At 43.5% G+C, this 19,263-nt stretch overlaps 1 protein-coding gene across 3 annotated transcripts in view; it reads right to left on the bottom strand.

The window, feature by feature from the left end:
- Positions 1-6,469: 6,469 nt before the first annotated feature.
- Positions 6,470-19,263, bottom strand: part of LOC144599981 (receptor expression-enhancing protein 2-like) — a 34,540-nt gene continuing 21,746 nt past the window's right edge. For 2 of the 3 annotated variants that reach the window (XM_078411265.1, XM_078411267.1), the window contains exons 6-8: positions 16,427-16,574; positions 9,389-9,558; positions 6,470-8,578 (exon numbers count right to left, since the gene is read on the bottom strand). In XM_078411265.1, the coding sequence (XP_078267391.1) occupies positions 8,513-8,578; positions 9,389-9,558; positions 16,427-16,574 (384 nt within the window). In that variant the 3' untranslated portion in view covers positions 6,470-8,512. The remainder of the gene's footprint in view (positions 8,579-9,388; positions 9,559-16,426; positions 16,575-19,263) is intronic. The other variant, XM_078411266.1, reaches the window with a different exon arrangement.

Genomic DNA, 19,263 nt, shown 5'->3' with positions numbered 1-19,263 from the left:
TCCACATTCAGGGACAGTTTCTTCCCGCTGTTATCGGGCAACTGAATCATCCTACCCCAACCAGAGAGCTGTGCTGAACTACTATATATCTCTTTGCTGACCCTCAGACTATCTTTAATCAAACTAAACGTTATTCCCTTTATAATGTATCTGTACACTGTGGATGGCTCGATTGTAATCATGTATTGTCTTTCCACTGACTGGTTAGCACGCAACAAAAGCTTTTCACTGTACCTCGGTACATGTGACAAGAAACTAAACTAAACTAACATTACTTTATGTTTATGCATAGTTTTTCTACAGAGTTCCGTTTTCCTGAGGGATGGAGCATATTATAGAGGTGTTACCGAGCGTTGACACAGTGATTTGAGGCCTCTGTTTAGAGGAGCAGGAATGTTCTCAATCATCACCCCATTTGTTGGAAGCAAACAGCAACAGGGACAGGTCAATTGATCAATCTCTCTTCACCCAGAGAGTTATGAATCTGTGGCATTCACCCAGAGAGTTGTGAATTTAAGAGAGAGGAATCCACTGGATGGATTTAAGAGAGAGTTGGATAGAGCTCTAGGGGCTAGTGGAATCAAGGGATATGGGGAGAAGGCAGGCACGGGTTATTGATTGGGGACGATCAGCCATGATCACAATGAATGGCGGTGCTGGCTCGAAGGGCCGAATGGCCTCCTCCTGCACCTATTTTCTATGTTTCTATCTCCCTGAAGCTAATACTACTTAATCCAGGCATCATTCTGGTGAACCTCCTCTGCATCCTTTCCAAAGCCTCCACATCGTTCCTGTAATGGGGCGATCAGAACGGCATGCAATACTCCAAATGCCTTCGTATGCCTTCTTTACCACTCTCTTACTTGTGTTTACACTGTCAGGGAGTTATGGACTTGGACCCATTGATCCCTCTGTATCAATCATAGATCTCATTAATTAGGAAGAAGTGCTATTGATATTACTGTTTATCAGTTTCTCTCATATGCTGTTGTAAGATTATCACCTATCTCTTTTATCAAGTTAGAATACAAAATATTTGGGATGGGGATTGGGGGGGGGGGGGAGGAGTCAGTCTACCCCACGAGAGAAGGGGGAGGAGTTGTACAGTTTGTGTTAGCCACTGGGAAGAAAGATCTCCTGTGGCGTTCTGTACTGCATCTTGGTGGAACCAGTCTGTTGCTTAAGGTACTCCTCAGGTTGACCAGTGTATCATGGAGGGGGTGAGCTGTAGCTTGAGAAGCATCCTCCCCTCCAAGACCATCTCCAGGGAATCCAACTCCACCCCCAAGACGGAGCCAGCCTTCCTGATGAGTTTGTTGATCATTTTGGCTCCCGCAGCCTTCGCCCTGCTGCCCCAGCACACGATAGCGAAGAAGATGGCATTGGCTACCACCGATTGGTAGAACATCTACAGCATCTTACTGCAGACGTTAAAAGATCGGAGTCACTCAAAAAGTACAGGCGGCTCTGTCCCTTCTTGTACTGGGCCACAGCGTTCCTGGACCTGTCCAATTTTACTGTTCAGGTACATTTCAAACTGCACATCCACACCATTGATGGGGGGCTGGGTGCAGCTGGGCAGAGATGGGTGTGTTGAGCAGACTCACTTACTCAACTCACTCACTCCTGTATCAGTGAGGCCGGCTGGCGGCCACAATTCTGTCGCAGCTGTTTCTGTGACCATTCTGTGACATACTCTTTTTGTTCATTTCCAATTTACAAAGAAAATGGATTATGGAATGGCCCTTTCATAACCGTGGGATTGCCTGGTTTCAGAAATGCACAAGCAGTAAAATCCCTGAACTCTATATCTACAAGATAAATTAAAAAACACCAATTGATAAACCATCTCTGAATTATTGCCCCAATGATTTTGTTTATATCGTTGGAGTTTATATTTGTGTGAAAAAAATATTGTGAAGGACTTTACTATGTCCCCTCAAGAGGAAACTGACAATTTGGATTTGGGCATGCATGTGGGTTTGGAATCTTGCCCAAGATCTATGGCGACCTCATCCAGGAGCTGAAGTTCCTCCTGAAATATCACTAGGCTGATATGCCCCCTGACCAAGTACATAACTGTGGATTGGGACATTCGAGTGTAAGATCCTTCCTGAGGTCTAGGATGTCCAAACCAGAATGATGCAGTACCTAATTGCCCTGAATCATTCGAACTAAGATGCATTGCTCAAAGGTCATCATGATCCATGGCCAGATGCTTACAGTTGGACCGGCACTGTACCTCAGTGGATTATGACGGCCTTCTGACAAATGCCGCTTAATGCCTTAATTTGAGATGTGACCTGATAACAGTCTTAGCGTTCTGAGATGGTTTAAAATGTTATACCGTTCAAACAATAGACAATAGGTGCAGGAATAGGCCATTCAGCCCTTCGAGCCAGCACCGCCATTCAATGCGATCATGGCTGATCACTCTCAATCAGTACCCCGTTCCTGCCTTCTCCCCATACCCCCTCACTCCGCTATCCTTAAGAGCTCTATCCAGCTCTCTCTTGAAAGCATCCAACGAACTGGCCTCCACTGCCTTCTGAGGCAGAGAATTCCACACCTTCACCACTCTCTGACTGAAAAAGTTCCCTCATCTCCGTTCTAAATGGCTTACCCCTTATTTTTAAACTGTGGCCCCTTGTTCTGGACTCCCCCAACATTGGGAACATGTTTCCTGCCTCTAATGTGTCCAATCCCCTAATTATCTTATATGTTTCAATAAGATCCCCCCTCATCCTTCTATATTCCAGTGACCGCACCTGGAGTACTGTGTGCAGTTTTGGTCTCCAAATTTGAGGAAGGATATTCTTGCTATGGAGGGCGTGCAGCGTAGGTTCACTAGATTAATTCCCGGAATGGCGGGACTGTCGTATGTTGAAAGGCTGGAGCGATTGGGCTTGTATACACTGGAATTTAGAAGGATGAGGGGGGATCTTATTGAAACATATAAGATAATTAGGGGATTGGACACATTAGAGGCAGATAACATGTTCCCAATGTTGGGGGAGTCCAGAACAAGGGGCCACAGTTTGAGAATAAGGGGTAGGCCATTTAGAACGGAGATGAGGAAGAACATTTTCAGTCAGAGGGTGGTGAAGGTGTGGAATTCTCTGCCTCAGAAGGCAGTGGAGGCCAGTTCGTTGGATGCTTTCAAGAGAGAGCTGGATAGAGCTCTTAAGGATAGCGGAGTGAGGGGGTATGGGGAGAAGGCAGGAACGGGGTACTGATTGATAGTGATCAGCCATGATCGCATTGAATGGCGGTGCTGGCTCGAAGGGCTGAATGGCCTACTCCTGCACCTATTGTCTATTGTCTATTGTCTATTGTCTATACAAGCCTAATTGCTCCAGCCTTTGAACATATGACAGTCCCGCCATTCCGGGAATTAACCTAGTGAACCTACGCTGCACGCCCTCAATAGCAAGAATATCCTTCCTCAAATTTGGAGACCAAAACTGCACACAGTACTCCAGGTGCGGTCTCACCAGGGCCCGGTACAACTGTAGAAGGACCTCTTTGCTCCTATACTCAACTCCTCTTGTTATGAAGGCCAACATTCCATTGGCTTTCTTCACTGCCTGCTTTACCTGCATGCTTCCTTTCAGTGACTGATGCACTAGGACACCCAGATCTCGTTGAACATCCCCTCTTCCTAACTTGACACCATTCAGATAATAATCTGCCTTTCTATTCTTACTTCCAAAGTGAATAACCTCACACTTATCTACATTAAACTGCATCTGCCATGTATCCGCCCACTCACACAACCTGTCCTAGTCACCCTGCAGCCTTATTGCATCTTCCTACCCCCCAGCTTAGTATCATCTGCAAATTTGCTAATGGTACTTTTAATCCCTTCATCTAAGTCATTAATGTATATCGTAAATAGCTGGGGTCCCAGCACCGAACCTTGCGGTACCCCACTGGTCACTGCCTGCCATTCCGAAAGGGACCCATTTATCCCCACTCTTTGCTTTCTGTCTGTCAACCAATTTTCTATCCATGTCAGTACCCTACCCCCAATACCATGTGCTCTAATTTTGCCCACTAATCTCCTATGTGGGACCTTGTCGAAGGCTTTCTGAAAGTCGAGGTACACCACATCCACTGACTCTCCCCTGTCAATTTTCCTAGTTACATCCTCAAAAAATTCCAGTAGATTTGTCAAGCATGATTTCCCCTTCGTAAATCCATGCTGACTCGGAATGATCCTGTTACTGCTATCCAAATGCTCAGCAATTTCGTCTTTTATAATTGACTCCAGCATCTTCCCCACCACTGATGTCAGACTAACTGGTCTATAATTACCCGTTTTCTATCTCCCTCCTTTCTTAAAAAGTGGGATAACATTTGCTATCCTCCAATCCACAGGAACTGATCCTGAATCTATAGAACATTGAAAAATGATCTCCAATGCTTCCACTATTTCTAGAGCCACCTCCTTAAGTACCCTGGGATGCAGACCATCAGGCCCTGGGGATTTATCAGCTTTCAGTCCCATCAGTCTACCCAAAACCATTTCCTGCCTAATGTGGATTTCCTTCAGTTCCTCCATCACCCTAGGTTCTCCGGCCCCTAGAACATTTGGGAGATTGTGTGTATCTTCCTCAGTAAAGACAGATCCAAAGTAACGGTTTAACTCGTCTGCCATTTCTTTGTTCCCCATAATAAATTCCCCTGCTTCTGTCTTCAACAGTCAGTTTTCTTTTAATTATGTAATTTTCAATCAACATTACATTGTTATATGTGTTCAGTAACCATATATGTCCTGGTTTACAAACTGGATTGGAACATACGCAGTTTTAAAAAATACTGAAGATGCAACTCTTGCTGAACCTGTAAAGAGAAACCTTCACCACCAGTTAGTCACCTTTTGGCTCTTCATTTAAGTAATTTGTTGCAGGAATTCACATTTGAATATGTTGCCACTCAAGGTTTGTAGTGAAGAAAGGTTTACAGCTGTAGTTACAATAGATACAGGCGGAAGCTTCAACTGGAGACTGATGAAGGACAGGGGTGATGCAGAATGGAAAATGTTCAAAAGATCTGCAAACACATATAAATTTGGCTCATGTATGGTTCAGGTGCAGGTTTAGATCTACAAGTGGTCAGGCCTGGTCCAGAAGTGGTTTTCGAATGGGACCTGCAGGTTGTTCTGCTCCCGAAACCTACGTTTCAAACAGAGATTAAGAGACTGCAGATGCTGAATCTTGAGCTAAAAATAAAGTGCTTGAGGAACTCAGCGGCTTAGGCAGCATCTGTGGAGGGAATGGACAGATGGTGTCTAAAGTCGGGACTCTTCTTCAGACTGATGGACCGGGGAGAGAAAGCTGGTAAAATGAAATTGGAGTGGAGCAAAGCCTATCTGTCCATTTCCTTCCACAAATGCTGCTTTGTTTTTTTCTTAAACATCAAACCTTTTCTATCGATTAATATATTTTAATTAGGTTTCACAACAAGCACAACAAGCCAGCTGCAAGGCACATTGAGACGTGTACATAAGATTATATAGTATAAGAAAATAACTGCAGATGCTGGTACAAATCGATTTATTCACAAAATGCTGGAGTAGATCAGCAGGTCAGGCAGCATCTCGGGAGAGAAGGAATGGGTGACGTTTCGGGTCGAGACCCTTCTTCAGAAACGTCAGCTGCCTGACCTGCTGAGTTACTCCAGCATTGTGTACATAAGATTATTCATTTGAAGAATGAAGATTGGTTCCACAACTGGGATTTAGCATTAATTGCAGTGAAATTGACATAAATATACTCCTGTTACAATCAATATACTTCCACTGAGAATGAGTTGCTACAATGTTATCGCTCAAGTTATTTGCACGAGTTTTACTGTACCATCCTACTGCTGTTACAGAGTTTAATCAGTGGAAATATTTGTCAAATATTCTCTTGTGAAGCCTCAAATTGTAGGAGCTTTTTGCGCTTAAATTAGCTACTGTCATTGTATAATGGCTATGTTTAATATTTCTGTTTCTGTCTTTTTTGCATGCTTGTGGGTGTGATTTGATACGTAATGGGAAGTGTCTACATCTGAGGAGGCTAGTGTAGTCACAGAGATTGTGGGTCAGTTTAGTCTTGGAGGATGGAGAGAATACATTTTTTTACCATACTCACGCCAACCACAACTACGACCACACAGTAACGACTACACGATCTTTACTGTATTGTTTGAAGAAGAAACAGTTGATAAAAATGAAAAGTTATGAATTACTCTTTTGATTTGTGCTACTTTAATAAAGACCAATTAATCAAGAAACAGCGTTAGGAAGATTCGTTTTTGTTATCTCAGAGTGCGGTGTGTGCATAAGCTGTACCTCCATTCCATCCCCGAGAAGTAATGGCTATCAAAGTTGGACTTTGAGAAGGTATATAAACTGCCATTACACAAATGATAGAGAAATATAAAATTGTTAGGAATAATTTACATTTTAATTGGATCAATAATAACTTTTTTGTAAACTATATATTCAGATATATAAATAGTAATAAACAGAAATTGTAAATTTATATTTATAAATTTATGAAAATGACCAGATATTAATCGTAACAGAGAAATTGGTGTTATTGGTATTAGTCGACTCACTGAAATGACATGCATACTCTGCTGGCCTCTAGTACAGATGGCTAAAGCCTTTTATTCAGTGTATTAACAGTGATACAGTGCACTTGTTCAGACCGGTACATCAAGGAAAGCACATTTATTTGTAAAAATATCTATGTTATAATTATAACACATGTGTTGACACAACTTCATCTCCTATATCACTACCATTTTCATTCATGGCACATCACCTCAATCCACTAAATGCTCCTACTGTCAAATACTAAAAATGAACTATAACTAAACAGCATGCTACATGTTATAAAAAGCAGCAAGAATTTAGCATCTGATTCATTTTACTTTGAAGTTCCAAAATCAGTCTCACCTCACTCTCATGGTTTTTAGAAGCATTAGAAACTGACTAAAGTACTATTTACCGGTTATCACCTGTAATCTACAGAGTAATTTTGAAAAACAATGTGGTATTAATATTCAGACCCTAAATGTCCGTAGAACAATTAGAAAATTCTACTTCAGCTACTTTTAGTGCATATCATATGAACCTGGATCTCTGATAGCAGTTGCATTCACAAGCAGATGTCAATGTCAATGGATTCCACTACAGAATCCCAAGTTCAATAGTTCTATCAACCGATTCCAATATCCTGATTCAGAATCCCATGCAGCAAGCTGTATCTTTTCACCAACCAAATCTCTAGCACTCGGCCACTTCATGAACTTTCATCCAACAAGCCATGATCACAATGAATGGCGGTGCTGGCTCGAAGGGCCAAATGGCCTCCTCCTGCACCTATTTTCTATGTTTCTCCACAGATGTAAACTCAAAGGCATAAACCCTTTCTCATCACTCCAGCTGGATGGATTTCTTGCATTACTTTCCATTCACTTCCTCTATTTAAACCCCACGGCACTTACTGTTTACAATCAATGTAAATATTTCCATTGCACCAAATGCCCTCGCATTCATTTCCATAACACTGAAATGTATTTGATTGAATGCCCCACCCACCTTTCTCCATTATGTAGGATGCAAAGTACACATGCATGTTCACTCTTGCCACATAGTTTTTCTGATCAAAATCATTTTCCAGTGCATAGTTTCTGTCTCTGAACACAGTGAACATGCTACCAGTTGACATCTGTAGATGCCAATACATTCTCAAAATCTAATTAATTCATTAAACATATTTCCCTTATTTTCCATGATAGTTGGTGAATATTTAGGGAACAGAACTAAGATTTGAAAATATACCAAGCTTTAAAACATACTTTTCATATCTTTAGTTTATAAGATTTCCTGATTGCTGAATATTGTAGACACATCACAAGACACCTCAGCCAAACTGACGTTATCTGCAGCAAAGCAAGTGGAGGTAAACCACAGCCATTTGGTTGATCTGAAGTGGCACAGGCTGTAGACTGTGGGTCTTTACTGCCACATCCAGGCAAACACTGCCCAACTATCTGAAACGTAAGCTTTTATTCAATTTATTTATCTTTAAATGAATAGACTGTATTCTGATGTTCTGATTTTACATTCAACATAAAGGAACACTAATTGGGATTCAAAAGCAAAACACCAATCCAACGACACATAGTGACGAGTGCAAACCTAAGTATAGCTTAACATTTCCTTGGAGATATTTTGGTGGAACTTCATCTTGAATACTATTGATGAAATGCTTATATAACACTGAGCAAGATTACTTGGTCAAGTCCCTCAACAACAGCTCGAGTGTTGTTGCGCTGTGGTGATGACTCCATACTTGCTAAGACACAGGGCCAAAGCGCCTATTTACAAGGTGCAGCTCCTCCTCTATGCTTTCAGTTTCTCAGCTTCAAGCAAGGTTCAAATCTGTGAAACACTGAGGCAGATGAAAAGACTTGTGGCGCTCTGTATGGCTTCCTCCTCACTGGTTCTGGTTCATGCAGACTCAGTGTGGCTGGTGGCCTTCTTCTTTGCACGCAACTTTACACTCTTTGATTGTGGCTGAAAAACAGATATTAAAGGCAGCTGATTAGATTTCAGTTGAGCCCTCACACAATGACCATAGCTTAGCAGGGAAGTGGAGCATCACACTGAACCATCCACACATCATCAGAGAACTACCCATGGGGTTGTCCACTGTGGCCCAAAGTCAGTGTTCAGAAGAGGTAAAATTAGCCAATGCATCCACTTCCTAAATGCTATCCAGCAATACAAGTTCTTTAAGCTCTGATTTTTGACAAAATATTCTTGTGTACTCCTAGTTAGTAATAAGTGTGTTGGTTATAAGCAAAATGCAGTCAAAAAATTTAAAATATTACATTGCTGAAATATTGTTTCAGCTTGACAGCAGATTGTCACAGGCTTTAGTTTGGAATGAACAAAACCCACACACAAGAGGCATTGTCCATCGGTCCAGGAGTCCTGTGCCATCAACCATCAGTCTTTCAGTGTAAACGCCCAGTATTAACTCCATGCCTGTTCAACATTTTGCTATTTATGGACGTGAAAACTTAATCTCCCATAAAGTTTTGTTCCACCACCATCTACATTTAGAAACCAAATTAAATGATTTGCAACAAATCCATTTCATTTTCTAAACCATCAATGTAATTGTCTTCTAAAAAATTGTCAATAGTTTGGTACAGTGCTTCTATGTGCTAATTGTTTCATATTTTCTCTGAATTATTTAAATATCATTAAGTTCAATATCACCCTTGAAGGTGGACAGGCTGGGGATATTGACTGTTGAAGTGGCAAAGCAACCGATGAGATTACCAAATGTTACAGAGGCTAGTAGACATGATAGAATACCTCCGAACGCGGCAATTTTTGTTTATTGCCTTTAAGGCTCTGAGTGCGTTTTGGGACTTTGTCCACGATTTCTTCATCTGCTTGTTCAAGTTTCACATCTGGCTGTTCTCCATCTGATTTCTGAGCTTGAGTATTTCCCACATCTTCACCTGAAGGAAGCCGGTGTGTGTCTGTGAAACAGTGAGCAAAAAGAAGGCACAGATAAAACCCAAAACTACATTCAGTGGGAGCACATTTCTCAAAGCACTTCTGAAATGTTTAAAACATATTTCTAAACAAATTAGAGATTCCTCAGCAAAGAAGATAAAATCTCCTATCAAATTTCCTCCACATTTCCATGTCAAATGCTTGAGACATGTTAAAATACCAAAACATAAATACAAGTTATCATAGGAATGTAATGATAAATATATTACCCTGTTCCTGCCTTCTCCCCACCCCCCTGACTCCGCTATCCTTAAGAGCTCTATCCAGCTCTCTCTTGAATGCATTCAGAGAATTGGCCTCCACTCCCTTCTATTGCTGGGAGTTACAGGATTTAGACCTGGGGATGCGTTTGTACGTCAGGATAGTCAAAATGTCAAAATAGTCTAGGCAAGTAGTTATGGAGTGTCATGTAAATCAGGCACAGACCGCAGCCATTGTGTCCCGATGATCGTGGGAATGAATGTTTAAGGTGGTTGATAGGATTCCAACCATTTGTCCTGGTGACGTTGAGCCTCTTGAGGGTTGAAGAACTTCACTTGATTACAGTTGTTTTTCAGAACTTGACTTTTTCAATACCAAGACCATGTTAATTTGCTTTTTGTTTCCTGGTTTGGCACTGGCAGTTTCTCATTTAAAAGATTTCCAGTATTAAAAAATTAGTTTTCAACATAGCGGAGTCAGGGGGTATGGGGAGAAGGCAGGAACGGGGTACTGATTGAGAATGATCAGCCATGAACACATTGAATGGCGGTGCTGGCTTGAAGGGCCGAATGGCCTACTCCTGCACCTATTGTCTATTGTCTATTAATGATACTTGCGTCAAGAATGTCATTGAGAACAAATTATTTCATTGAATTGATTTTGCTAATCTACTTCATTGCTTTACAAAATTTGGAAATTCTCCTAAAGTTTTTCTCAGAACGCTAACCCTAATCCAACTAATAATAAATATCATATAATATATAACTTTGAATATAACAAAACCAATTTTACTTCACCTAGGTGTTGTACTTCTCCAATGGAAGTAGCTGTGTAGGACCACGCAGTGCATCTTCACATGGTGAAACCAGCTCAAAACAGAGTACATGCCACCTCCATATTAAACTATCAGAAACAATTACCACATAGCCTGACCTTCACTACAAACATTGGCTACGATGCACTTTGATCAGACGACCTTGCTGACAGTATACTTTGTTCTCCCCTTTTAATGAAGTCAGAGTCCTGAATTTATGTCATATTACAAGCTCGATAAAAGGAGTGAAACTTACAGATGTTGTCCAGTGGTTGGCATGGGGAGAAAAGCGAGAGTTAAAGCATTGGCAGAAGTCGAATGTTCAACACAATTAACAATGTGAATAACTCCATTCCTAACTACTTTGTGTCGACAAAAAGTCCTTCAAAACACATTCATTTACTTTGTGTTTCATCCACAGAAATATTCCGATTCCATTGACGCATCAGCTTTCTCTACAACATAAGGGTGGGAACACCTTCACCTGAGCACTGACTGCATGGCCTCACTGACTGGTCACTGGTGTGGTGGGATCATAAGCACTGGAATTATTTGGCCTCAATTCTGATGAACTGCTTGAAGTGTTCACTTGAAAGATGAACTTTAAGCCTGTGCAGATCTCAAACATTTATTAATCAGTTTCTCATCACCTCTGGCCTGCTTTAGGATTCTGTGTGTCACACAATCTGGAGATTATCAACATCAATATGATAAATCACTGACAAACTGCCACTCAGGGAAAGATGCATCTTATGTGCTGCTCTCTTTGCTACCTTCTCAAGGAGAACCAAAAGAACTCGAAATACATGCGGTGCTAATCTGCAAGGACGATCTTATAAACAATGCAGACAAACCAATACTTAAAGAGAAATTTATTCTGTTATAGGTTCCATCAGACAAAGAGCTACAGCTGTTCTCACAGCATGGATCAGTTATGCACGAAGGCACTACCATCATGAAGTGGCAATGAGATGTTAATGGGCTGGAACTTTCATGTGCATGGTGCCCTGAACCAGGCTGATTTTCTGGAGTCACAAGAAACTACAGGTGCTGGAATCTAGAGCAAAGCACAAAATGATGAAGGAATTCACAAGTCAGGCAGAAACTTGGTGTCCTTGTACATGAATCTAAGAAATTAACTAAAAAGACAAACAAATAAAACTGCAGGTGCATGAATCTGAAACAGAGGCAGAAAATGGAGGAAGATCACAGCCTGTGTGAAATGGGAATCCAGTAAATGCTTCAGACAGGGTGGCTAGTCAGTCCTGAGGTTCTGGGTGGGTTCAGTTCTTATATCAGGCCTTGGTGAGACTGCATCTGGAAGATTGTATACTGGCCTGGTTTTCACATCTACAGAAGGACATACTTGTGAAAGATGGAGTGCAGTGCTGGAGAATCTTTGGATTCTGTACCACAGAGGGCTCTGGAGAGTCGGTTGTCAAATATAGTCAAACAGATTGATAGATTTTTTGATATTCGGGGAACAAAAAGTATTTAGGGTTAGTGAAGGAAAGCAGCCCTTCGATAAAGGATCAGGTATGACTTATTAAATTAATGGTTAGTCGTGAGGAGCCCTTGCTGTGTCTATTACTGGGAGGATTGAATCTCCTTGTGATTGAGTCATTTGCATTGAGAGAATATAATTTCATCTCTCTGTCATCCATACCAAGGCTGGTTGCCAGGGTGGCAATGGCTTACTTAGGTGCAAATGCCAATAAATGTTTTGTGTGAAATAATCTTATCGTCTGATTATAAAACATCAATCTAGATATGCCAAGGGCCCAGTGGTCAAACTCTATAACATGCTGCTTATAATATGCCTGCAATATGGGACAAATCAAAGGAAAGTTCCATGTCAGTGTTTATACAATCACAAGCCTGGCTGAACAATCACAGACCATTATCTGTGGAAGTGCTTTGCCTATTTACTACAGGAGATTATAGCAATGCAGAAACAAGACACACTGGGCATATGTGGTGAAAATACACTCTTCTTGTTTATTTCAGACCAAACTGATTTCCATTTTATCAACTGTTTTAATTCTATTCCCAACAGTCTTGGCACAGTGTAACATCTTGCATCTGTCGGATAACAGAGCCTCGACTGTTCTGTATTGTATCCACAACCACCACGAACTGCTGACACCTTTCTTTATTCAGAGACATTTGGCATGGCATGCTGGTTAGTGTTCATTACCCATATGCACCAGCGATAACTAACTGAGTAGCACAATGGGGAGAGTCCTGCTGAATGATGAGAAGGGAACTTGCAACTATTCTGGCCAATGCTGAGCTAACGTCCGAGCAATTATAGAGGAGCTTGTCAATATTCTGTACACATCCAGTGCAGATGAGCAACTTTAACCCAATCCTGAGCCAAGTAATCCATCTTTGTTTACTCAAGCAAGTAACCTCAGCCTTCATGGAGACCCAGTGAAGCTGAGGCACTGCACAGAGACCCTGGGTTATTCATTAAACCATTTCATTCATTCTCTAAGAGCACCTTAAATGCAAACAAACATTGAATTTACAAGGTTGCCCATATATATATATATATATTATATATATATAAAGAAAATAGCATTATGGTAATTGGATGTTAATGTCAGCAGGTAGTTTTACACCAGTGCAAATGGAAATAACAGAGGCGCTCCTGTTTCACTTCCAAGTGCTGCACTTCTCCAGCACATCAATGCTCTAAATCACACCCGTCCCACGTTTAGTACAAATGTAACACATTACACAGGATGATGTCAGCCTGAAAGTGGCATTTCAAATGGAGTTGGACACAAAATGCTGGAGCAACTCAGTGGGTCAGGCAGCCTCGCTGGAGAAAAGGAGTAGGTGATGTTTCGGGTCAGACCCCTTTCTCAAATCATGAATGGAGTCTGTTGATGGGACTAGAAGAGACTGTATGCAGAGTTCATTTGTCAAACACAAACTGCCGAGATGTGCATTCAAACTTGTTTATATCAATTAATGTCAGATGTTTCAAAACTGAACAAAATAGTGAACAAAGTCACAACCACTCAACTCGTTATGTTGAAATCAGCAGCACATACCCCGACCCACAAAATCACTCGTCCACATTCTCCACAGATGCTGCCTGACCCACTGAGTTACTCCAGCACCACATACCCCGACCCACAAAATCACCCGTCCACATTCTCCACAGATGCTGCCTGACCCACTGAGTTACTCCAGCATTTTGTGCATTTTTAAAAAACCCAGCATCTGCAGTTCCTTGTTTCTATCACACATTCCTCCTGTACTTGCAAACAAGGTTTTCAGAGCAAGGTGTGGGATGCTGTTACGCAGTCACAGAGTGATACAGTGTGGAAACATGCCCTTCATAGAGTCACAGAGTGATACATTGTGGAAACAGGCCCTTCATAGAGTCACAGAGTGATACAGTGTGGAAACATGCCCTTCATAGAGTCACAGAGTGATACAGTGTGGAAACAGGCCCTTCATAGAGTCACAGAATGATACAGTGTGGAAACAGGCCCTTCAGAGTCACAGAGTGATACAGTGTGGAAACAGGCCCTTCATAGAGACACAGAGTGATACAGTGTGGAAACAGGCCCTTCATAGAGTCATAGAGTGATACAGTGTGGAAACAGGCTCTTCATAGAGTCACAGAGTGATACAGTGTGGAAACAGGCCCTTCATAGAGTCACAGAGTGATAGTGTGGAAACATGCCTTTCATAGAGTCACAGAGTGATACAGTGTGGAAACAGGCCCTTCATAGAGTCACAGAGTGATACAGTGTGGAAACAGGCCCTTCATAGAGTCACAGAGTGATACAGTGTGGAAACAGGCCCTTCATAGAGTCACAGAGTGATACAGTGTGGAAACAGGCCCTTCATAGAGTCACAGAGTGATACAGTGTGGAAACAGGCTCTTTGGCCCAACTTGCCCACACCGGCCAACATGTCCCAGCTACACTAGTCCCACCTGCCTGCGCTTGGTCCATATCCCTCCAAACCTGTCCTATCCGTGTACCTGTCCAAATGTTTCTTAAACGATGGGATAGTCTCAGCCTCAACTACCTCCTCTGGCAGCTCGTTCCATACACCCACCACCCTGTGTGTGAAAAAGTTACCCCTCGGATTCCTATTAAATCTTTTCCCCTTCACCTTGAACCCATGTCCTCTGGTCCTTGATTCCTACTCTGGGCAAAAGACTGCGCATCTACCCTGAATGGTGGTGCTGGCTCGAAGGGCCGAATGGCCTACACCTGCACCTATTGTCTATTGTCTACCCGATCCATTCCTCTCATGATCTTATACACCTCTATAAGATCACCCCTTATCTTGCGCTCCATGGAATAGAGACCCAACGTACTCAACCTCTCCCTACAGCTTACACACTCTAGTCCTGATAACATCCTCGTAAATTTTGTCAGAACCCTTTCAAGCTTGACAATATTTTTCCTACAACATGGTGCCCAGAACTGAACGCAAGATTCGAAATGCGGTCTCACCAACGTCTTATACAACTGCAACGTGACCTCCCAACTACTCAATACTCTGACTGATGAAGGCCAAAGTGCCAAAAGCCTTTTTGACCACCTTATCTACCTGTGACTCGACCTTCAAGGAACCATGCACCTGTACTCCTAGATCCCTCTGCTCTACACCACCCAGAGGACTACCATTCACTGGGTACGTCCTGGCCTTGTGCGACGTCCCAAAATGCAACACCTCACATTTGTCTGTATTAAATTCCATCAACCATTCCTCCGCCCACCTGGCCAATCGATCCAGATCCTGCTGCAATCGTCCACAACCATCTTCACTATCTGCAAAACCACTAACTTTTGTATCATCAGCAAACTTGCTCATCTTGCTCTGTATGTTCTCAGCCAAATCATTAAGTAGATGACAAACAACGGGCCCAGCACCAAACCCTGAAGCACACCACGAGTCACAGACGTCCAGTCCGAGAAGCAACCTTCCACCATCACCCTCTGCTTTCTTCCATGGAGCCAATTTGCTATCCATTCAGCTATCTCTCCTCGGATCCCATGCGATCTAACCTTCCAGAGCAGCCTACCATGCGGAACCTTGTCGAACGCCTTACTGAGGTCCATGTACACAACATCTACAGCTCTGCCCTCATCAAACTTTTTGGTCACGTCTTCAAAAAAATCAATCAGATTAGTGGGACACGACCTCCCACATACAAAATCATGCTGACTATCCCTAATCAGCCCTTGCCCATCCAAATGCCTGTATATTCCTCAATATACTCTCCAGCAACTTACCAATGACAGATATTAAGCTCACCGGCCTATAGTTCCCAACATTTTCCCTAGGGCCCTTCTTGAAAAGAGGTACAACATTTGCCACCTCCAGTCTTCCCTCCAGTCTGTATTTAAGGATGACTCGTACATTTCAACCAGGGCTCCCACATTCAGTGGAGATAGGAACAGCATCTGTAGGAACAGCAGCTGTAATGGGGAAGGGAGCTTTAAACATTTTAAAAGCTTTCTGTGATGGCTGTAATTGTGGTGGGTTCTGAAAGCCAGTCCCATTCCAGAATGACAGTGTGACTCCAACTGATTTTGAATAGCTGCATATTATTTGCTGGGGCTGGAAATACGTATAATCGGCAAATCACAGCACGTGAACCCCAGTCTGACTGGAATAATGAATGTAAGCGTGACATGCTTTGAAGCACTGCTGTGCTGTTGACAAGCACGACTAGTGAGCAGGCAGAACCTGCCTTGTACTTGTTGCTGCTATTTGTCCCCATCTTTGGTTGAATCACCAAAACAATCATGTGCCTGAGTGAGGTTTTGCAAATGTACCGGAATCACTTATCGTTTCCAGAGTATTGCTGCTGGGTGTTCTCATCTGGGGGTCAGTGCTGCGAAGGTGGATCGAGTCTTCATCTCTGAGCAAGGTCAGGTCCTGCATGCTGAAACTCCGCAGCCTGTCTGACAGCACTCCTTGTCCCTGGACCACAAAGCAGAAGGATCAGGTTAGAGCAGGTGGGACCTGACCCAGCAGACAGCAACGTGAAATGTGATGGGACACTTGACCACAGTACTCACTACAGAGGCAAGCTAACTCGATTTCCTCAAATTCAAGACATCTTAATTTAAAGAACATACCTGAAGTAAAAGGCTGACTTTGATTTACTACAGAGAGGATGGTACTTTTGCAAGGCTCTGTCAAAATATTGCAACTTTGCAAAGAAGTGTTGGTGTCTGAATTGCTGACAGCTGAGGGGAAGTGGGATCTGTGGTGAGGATCCTTCATCACCAGCCTCTGGCAGGAACACTGGGAATCCTCACATTCCCACCACAACATTTCTCAGCCCTGCCACTAGATACAGGGAATCTGAGAGGCACCATCCCCTTGGTCAGATATTGCACCATTTCATGACTCGCATGAATTTCCTTCAGTTCTTCCGTCGCACTAGATCCTCGGTCCCCTAGTATTTCTGGGAGATTGTTTGTGCCTTCCTTAGTGAAAACAGGACCAAAGTACCTGTTTAGCTGGTCTGCCATTTCCTTGTTTTCCATTATAAATTCACCTGACTGCAAGGGACTTATATTTGACTTCCCTAATCTTTTCCTCTTCACATATCTAAAGAAGCTTTTACAGTCAGTTTTTATTTTTGCTTCCTCTGGCCAATTTATGTGTCTCTTCCTTGGATTTAAATGTGATGTGCCCACATATGGAAAATAAAAGAATCCAATACCTATTAATGACATTCAGCAGCATGGGCCTCGTCAGATCTCAGCATCAACAACGACCAGGATATCCACTGAATCATCAGTGTCTGCATTGACCAGAGCATGTCAGAGTCTGTCCATCAGTGTCTGCACTGTCACCAGAGCATGTCAGAGTCTGACCATCAGTGTCTGCACATTGACCAGAGCATGTCAGAGCCTGACCATCAGTGTCTGCACTGTCACCAGAGCATGTCAGAGTCTGGCCATCCTGACACCAGAGTTCTACAACCATCTCCAAGGCACAAATCAGGAGTATGATCACAAGACTCTTTACTTGTCTTGTGCTGGTCCAACAACTCTCAGGAACCTCCATGTTCTCCTGGACAAAGCAACGCACTGAACTGGTACCCCGTTCACAATCCCAAGCATTGCATTCTTCCATCAGTGGTTGCAGTATGCACCATTTACAAATGTCATTACAGTTGCCCTTCGAGACTACTTCAAGGGCTCTTCCAAATCGGTGACCTCAGCCGCCAGGATGGAAGGGGTTTTGTGAGTTGGAACACCTCCATTCTCCTTCAAGTTCTCTCTCATGTCATTTCCTGATTTGGAAATCCATTGCTGTTCTTTCATTGTGGCAGGGTGCAAATTCCAGAACTCCCAACTCAACAAAAACTCGGAGAACTTTCACAGAAGGACTGCAGCACTTCTGGCTTGGGGCCGTTTGTACAAAACCAGCGGGATTAAAGTAGTCAGTCCGAGAAGATAAACTGGATGATTTAATGAGGTTTAGAGATACAGCGCGGAAACAGGCCATCAGGTCCGTGCCCACCAAGTCCGTGCCCACCGAGTCCACGCCCACCGAGTCTGTGCCCACCGGGTCCACGCCCACAGAGTCCGTGCCCATCGGGTCTGTGCCCACCGGGTCTGTGCCCATGAGTCCGTGCCCACCGAGTCCATGCCCACCGAGTCCGTGCCCACCGGGTCCGTGCCCACCGGGTCCGTGCCCACCGAGTCCGCGCCCACAGAGTCCGTGCCCACCGAGTCCGTGCCCACCGAGTCCGTGCCCATCGGGTCCGTGCCCATGAGTCCGTGCCTACAGAGTCCGTGCTCACCGGGTCCGTGCCCACCGAGTCCGTGCCCACCGAGTCCGTGCCCATCGGGTCCGTGCCCATGAGTCAGTGCCTACAATGTCCGTGCTCACCGGGTCCGTGCCCACCGGGTCCGTGCCCACCGAGTCTGTGCCCACAGAGTCCGTGCCCACCGGGTCCGTGCCCATCTGATCCACGCCCACTATTGATCATACTTTCACACTGTCCCAATTTCTCATCCATTCCGACACATTGGGGGCAATGTCTTTTTGCAGAGGCCAATTAATATACAAACTGCTCGTCTTTGGGATGTGGGAGAAAACTGGAGCACTCGGAGGAAACTAATGTGGAATAGAAACATAGACAATAGGTGCAGGAGGAGGACATTCGGCCCTTCGAGCCAGCACCGCCATTCAATATGATCATGGCTGATCATCCACAATCAGTACCCTGTTCCTGCTTTCTCCCCATATCCCTTGATTCCGTTAGCCCTAAGAGCTAAATCTAACTCTCACTTGAAAACATCCAGTGAATTGGCCTCCACTGCCCTCTGTGGCAGAGAATTCCACAAATTTACAACTCCCTGGGTGAAAAAGTTTTTCCTCATCTCAATCCTAAATGGCCGACCCCTTATTCTTAAACTGTGGCCCCTGGTTCTGGATTCCAACATGAGGAACAATTTTCCTGCATCTAGCCTATCCAATCCCAGAAGAATTTTATATGTTTCTATAAGATCCCCTCTCAACCTTCTAAATTCCAGTGATTACAAGCCCAGTTGACCCATTCTTTCATCATATGTCAGTCCCGCCATCCCGGAAACTAACCTGGTGAGCCTACGCTGCACTCCCTCGATAGCAAGAATGTCCTTCCTCA

The sequence above is a fragment of the Rhinoraja longicauda genome, chromosome 14 (assembly GCF_053455715.1).
Source record: "Rhinoraja longicauda isolate Sanriku21f chromosome 14, sRhiLon1.1, whole genome shotgun sequence".
Lineage (NCBI taxonomy): Eukaryota > Metazoa > Chordata > Chondrichthyes > Rajiformes > Arhynchobatidae > Rhinoraja > Rhinoraja longicauda.
Note: the sequence above shows the minus strand (reverse complement) of the source record. Positions and strands in the feature narration are given on the sequence as shown.